Here is a 6,000-nt window from a genome sequence, read left to right on the forward strand (position 1 = left end):
GGAGTCTATTATTAAGGAGACAGTAGCAGAACATTTGGATAAACATAATTTAATAGGACAAAGTCAGCATGGCTTTACAAAGGGGAAGTCATGTCTGACAAATTTGCTTGAGTTCTTTGAGGATATAACGTACAGGGTGGATAAAGGGGAACCAGTGGACGTAGTGTATTTGGACTTCCAGAAGGCATTCGACAAGGTGCCACATAAAAGATTATTGCTCAAGATAAAGAATCACTGGATTGGGGGTAATATTCTGGCATGGGTGGAGGATTGGTTGTCTAACAGGAAGCAGAGAGTTGGGATAAATGGTACATTCTCGGACTGGCAACCTGTAGCCAGTGGTGTTCCGCAGGGGTCGGTGCTGGGTCCCCAACTCTTTACAATCTATATTAACGATTTGGAGGAGGGGACCGAGTGTAACATATCAAAGTTTGCAGATGATACAAAGATGGGAGGGAAAGTAGAGAGTGAGGAGGACATAAAAAACCTACAAGGGGATATAGACAGGCTGGGTGAGTGGGCGGAGATTTGGCAGATGCAATACAATATTGGAAAATGTGAGGTTATGCACTATGGCAGGAAAAATTGGAGAGCAAGTTATTATCTTAATGGCGAGCAACTGGAAAGTACTGCAGTACAAAGGGATCTGGGGGTCCTAGTGCAAGAAAATCAAAAAGTTAGTTTGCAGTTGCAGCAGGTGATCAAGAAGGCCAACGGAATGTTGGCTTTTATTGCTCGGGGGATAGAATATAAAAACAGGGAGGTATTGCTGCAGTTATATAAGGTATTGGTGAGACCGCACCTGGAATACTGCATACAGTTTTGGTGTCCATACTTAAGAAAAGACATACTTGCTCTCGAGGCAGTACAAAGAAGGTTCACTCGGTTAATCCCGGGGATGAGGGGGTGGACATATGAGGAGAGGTTGAGTAGATTGGGACTCTACTCATTGGAGTTCAGAAGAATGAGAGGCGATCTTATTGAAACATATAAGATTGTGAAGGGGCTTGATCGGGTGGATACGGTAAGGATGTTCCCAAGGATGGGTGAAACTAGAACTAGGGGGCATAATCTTAGAATAAGGGGCTGCTCTTTCAAAACTGAGATGAGGAGAAACTTCTTCACTCAGAGGGTAGTAGGTCTGTGGAATTTGCTGCCCCAGGTGTGGAAGCTGCATCATTAAATAAATTTAAAACAGAAATAGACAGTTTTCTAGAAGTAAAGGGAATTGGGGGTTACGGGGAGCGGGCAGGAAATTGGACATGAATTTAGATTTGAGGTTAGGATCAGATCAGCCATGATCTTATTGAATGGCGGAGCAGGCTCGAGGGGCCGATTGGCCTACTCCTGCTCCTATTTCTTATGTTCTTATGTAATTGAGTCTATATTCCACCACATTCTGAATTTAAACAAACATTTATGATTACCTGCATACGATTTCAATCTGCCTATAACAAAATGCACTAGATTCTTTCCGTAAGGCTTATTTAGGAAGCGATTGATTCCTTATTTGAGAGGTGATCTTAAACCAGTTCTGTTGTAGATTGTGTTGGTGTGAGGAGTTGGCACACTGCAAGAGAAATGCCATATGTTCTAATTTTCCCAATTTTTATTAAACAAAGGAACTTTTATACGGTGATTCCCAACAGTCCCATTCAGCTGCTTCTTCCATTTCTGTTCTTTTTCAATTTTCTAGGTTTGGTTGTTCACACAGAAGCCAGAGTCATTGGACCCATTGGTGAAATACTGCAGCTGTACATCTGGATTAGGGAATAATTACGTAGCCCCTTGCAAGGTTAGATGACTATTGGTGTATTATGACAAAAATACAGTGAATGTTGCCAGAGTATTTATAACCTCTTTTATTAGATCTTTTGCAATAACAAAGAACAATACTTGTGCATTGGATTTTATCGCATTGGATTGAAGTACAGTTGATGCCTGCTAATTTGGATACTTGGTAAAAATGAACTTTTTCCATGTATCAGAATGTTTCAATATTGCCATCAGTATTGATCCAAGTAGATCAGGATTCTATTGCTACATGAGAAATTGTCCCCATAAAGCAATAACAACATCATCGCTATTCACAATTTATGATGGCTGGCAGTGATTTTTTAATTAATTGAAATAATTGTGGTGATCCGTACAGCTTCCTTTTGAGATAACGGGCCCTTTGTGTTCTTCCTAGATGGACATTGATGTTGAAGTGGCTGAAATATTTTATCAAGAGTTGTTAAAGCTTGAAAGCAAGATGAAAGCAAATAACTACATTACTGGGGACCACAACTAACATATTGCAATGTTATTAATGGTGCATGCAACAATTCTTAATGGGAGCATATAGAAATTAGTTTATTAAAAGGTGATTTGTATGCATTGTATCCTTTAATATGAGTATAAACCGTTTAATTTTGGAATCTATTTTGAACTTAATTCAAAACAGCTTAAATATTTCAACAGAAATTCAGGTTACTGTTTTTATTATCCAGTTTATTTCTGGAATATTCTACTGGTATTATTCCTCTGCTTGTATGCCTCCAAAGAATTAGCCACAGTCAAAGAATTAATCAGGTTTCTGTTTAGTTTTGCTGCCCAACCTGGGTATGTCTTTTGGGTGAGATTATTGTATTCCAGTTTAGTTGGTAATAATCCAACCATTACAGATGAGGGATTATGGATGTGGCCATTGTTTGACATTGTCCCCTTTCCATTGTTTATTCATTAGTTTTAAATATAATGGGAGTTAAATTGGGCTGCGTAATGCCTGTTTTTCAGGCGCTACGCAGCCGCCTATGGCTCCAGAAGCACGCCGCCCACCATATTGGGTAAGGACAAACAAGAGGCTCCCTTTACGCATTCCTGAAACCGGCAATGGACCGTTTGAATATTCAAATATGGGGCTGCTTTAGGTCCCTGCTGCAACATTGGTTTGCTGCCTCAGGGAAAACCAACCCTAAAGATCGCCTACATTTAAAAAAAAAAGGTATGCTACCTACCACAACCAACATCCCAGATTCTCCAATCTCCAGGCCATGGCCCTGACCTCCAATGACCCTCCAGGCTCCCTGACCCCCGATCTCCCTTCTCTTCTCTTTTCTCTCTCTCCCCCCTCCCCCCCCCCCCCGCCCCCCACAATGTCTCCCTCCCCACAAACCCAACCCCATCATTTACCTGTGGAGTAACTAACCAATAATGTAAATAAAAATCTTAAATTGCTAATTGTTTGTAATAATATATTCATATCAGTACTATATTCTTCTTTAGACAAAACCAATATGTAATTTGTGATGTTTCCTGCTGTGTAGCTGTGGCAATCACAGACATCAGGAGAGCCTAAATGGCAAAGGTAGGTGTACCACTACCACTTACTTTCTCACTAGCGAACCAGTGGGTTTTAAAAAATGCATTCTTCTAGCTCTTGAGTCTACAGCAACAACTCTTTAGAACATCTGCAGGGGTGCAGAATGAACTAGTGGGATCTGCTCCCAACTAAGACTGCATGGAACACAGGTGCTTCTCCTCACAGCCTATAAATGGGGGAGTGAGACTCGTCACATTACTCTTGTGCTGCCTCCCACCCCCCCAATTTGTTACGTTATAGCAGCATAAGCAGAGTCCTAGCCATCGGCTGCCCAGCTGACTACTTGGTGGAGATTGGTGCATGCAGAGGGAGGGGGTAATTTTAAACAAAGAAAATGTGTAGGGAGGTAACTGACAACAAATTTGTCATCTGTAATTTGAAATTATTTCTGCGATTTTAAAAAAAAACAATGATCTTGCAACTGTTACAGCGACGTTGTAGATAGGTAGGGGAGCAAATAAGCTGCTTTTTTTAAAAAAAAAAGCACTACCTATCAAATATTGTGGTATTTAATTTATTAATCTGGTTTATTGTAGTTTGTGACTAAACAAAATAATGGTGCATGCATTCATTAGTTTGATGTGAAATTATTATTAGCATTTGGAGATACACTTCTGTTGTGCTGATATTCTTAATGGGTACAGTAAAATAAATGTTTTGGCATAGTTAATTTAATGTATTTAAAATATTTTATTCAAATCCCAAGAGTGTGTATTTTTAAAAGCTCAGTTGGAGAACTTTCTAAATTAACTTGACAGAGGAAGAAGCCAGAAATGGAGTTAAAAAATTTGCAACTGATAAATAAGGAGTTTGTGTTACTTCCTTCTGAATTGCTATCAGCAGATCTCTCATGGTGTTGCTGATGGTGAGTCAGACATTATGCTTTTGCAACCACTTCTCTCCACCTCTCTCTCTCTGTCACATGCTCACACAGAATTAAGCACAGCAGTCATCTGGCTGTGTTAAAAACTGTTGTTCAGCTACAAATGTCAGATACAATATAAAAATTTACATGTACTCAGCTTGTATTACATAAACTAAAGCACACAAACCAGGCTTTGGCTCCCTGGTTTAATCATTAATTTTTCTAAACAAAGCTTTAAACATTGCTGTTTTGTCTTAGACTTCATTCCGTTTCCTTCCTCATTAGAGATCTAAAGTTAACTGTTTTGAATGAAAATAATACAAATTATAAACAGTCCTTATGTATAATATCAAACAGAGAGGCTGTCCCATGGGTTTATGCGTGTTTTATTTGAGAACATAGAAATATAAAACTGAAGGGAAGATTAAACTAATTAGCATATTTCCTTCTTTGCTAAGTACTTCTGGTATTGTACTTGGTTTTACTGAAGGTTCTGCTTAAATTAAACATATAATCAGGACTTTATACAGCACCTCACTCTAAACTTAAATAATAGTACAATCCTTCTGGAAGTTGATATTCTTTCCGCTGTTTTGAGTTCTAGAAGAAATACAGCTGTTTGAAGCATTTATAATTCATTACACAATATAGAAAAAAAAATGAAACAATGCCAAAATTACAATGTTTCACTTGCCACATGTGTAACATGCTGCATTTGTTAAATAACTAACCACTTGAATATAGTAACTTGCATTGCATTACTTTGATAGTTGCCTCAAATAAAATTGATGTTTATTCCCATGTTTATGTTTGTATGATTTTATACAACAAAAATCAAATTACCTAAAGTTTTTCTAATAATGACTCCCCTGGGTATTTAAGTTGTCAGCCCTTCCCCATCAAAGGACAGCAAGGGAGAAGAGGCAGGGCTTACAAACAGTAGGTCCTGGCACACTGTATGAATGTTCAGTCTTGCTGTCAATCAAAAAAATTCTGGGCGTTGTAGATACAAGTGTGTGCTGGAACCTATAGCCGGCTACTTTGTTGAGTCTCTTCAGTTGAGCCTTAGGAGTCTGGGAACCCCATCAACTCAATATTTTGGCTTTCCAGGCACAAGCTTCTGGTGGAAAATGGAGGCATTTCAAACACAATAAAACTTATGTACTCAATAGTATTTTATAATTTTCTTGCAAATTTTGTAATTTTTTTTCATGTCTGTGATATAGCAAACTTTATTTTTAGTAGTAATTCCTTAGGTTGGTGAAAAAAATCAAGATAATGGCCAGAAAGATATTCAAAACGTACTTATTGTTTTAACTGGCTCTGCTTCTCGTTTACTGGTGGACTTTGTGGTGTCTTAAAAGTATTGCATCTCTTGCTTGAAAGACAAGATTGTGCTGAAATACTGTACGTGTGCTGTCTTGCATACTGAATACAAACAAGTTTATTAATGCCCATTAAATTAAGTATTTTAATGTTGTAGAAAGTTGCTTCATAACTGCCCCACTGTGTAAAAATCTCATTTAAGTACAGAAAGTTCCTCGTTAATCAGAGGCAATGATTTAACAGTGCCATTGTGTTTCATTTACTTTCATGCCTGTGGAGACTGTTTCATGTGACTTGGAGGCTCTATGCACTATGAATCAGACCACATAAAACAATCCAAGATATTATAAGTACATGGATGAAAACAAATAGGTCAAAACCATTGGGAGAAAACTAGGATCGCCGATGCTATGATAGTAGACATCACTCCTCTCTGAAACAGTTA

At 38.3% G+C, this 6,000-nt stretch overlaps 1 protein-coding gene across 2 annotated transcripts in view; it reads left to right on the forward strand.

The window, feature by feature from the left end:
• Positions 1–3,222, forward strand: part of hsd17b7 (hydroxysteroid (17-beta) dehydrogenase 7) — a 29,127-nt gene extending 25,905 nt beyond the window's left edge. For both annotated transcript variants that reach the window (XM_067990674.1, XM_067990675.1), the window contains exons 8-9: positions 1,697–1,795; positions 2,192–3,222. In XM_067990674.1, coding sequence (XP_067846775.1) covers positions 1,697–1,795; positions 2,192–2,293 — 201 coding nt within the window. In that variant the 3' untranslated portion in view covers positions 2,294–3,222. The remainder of the gene's footprint in view (positions 1–1,696; positions 1,796–2,191) is intronic.
• Positions 3,223–6,000: the final 2,778 nt, after the last annotated feature.

The sequence above is a fragment of the Heptranchias perlo genome, chromosome 9 (assembly GCF_035084215.1).
Source record: "Heptranchias perlo isolate sHepPer1 chromosome 9, sHepPer1.hap1, whole genome shotgun sequence".
Lineage (NCBI taxonomy): Eukaryota > Metazoa > Chordata > Chondrichthyes > Hexanchiformes > Hexanchidae > Heptranchias > Heptranchias perlo.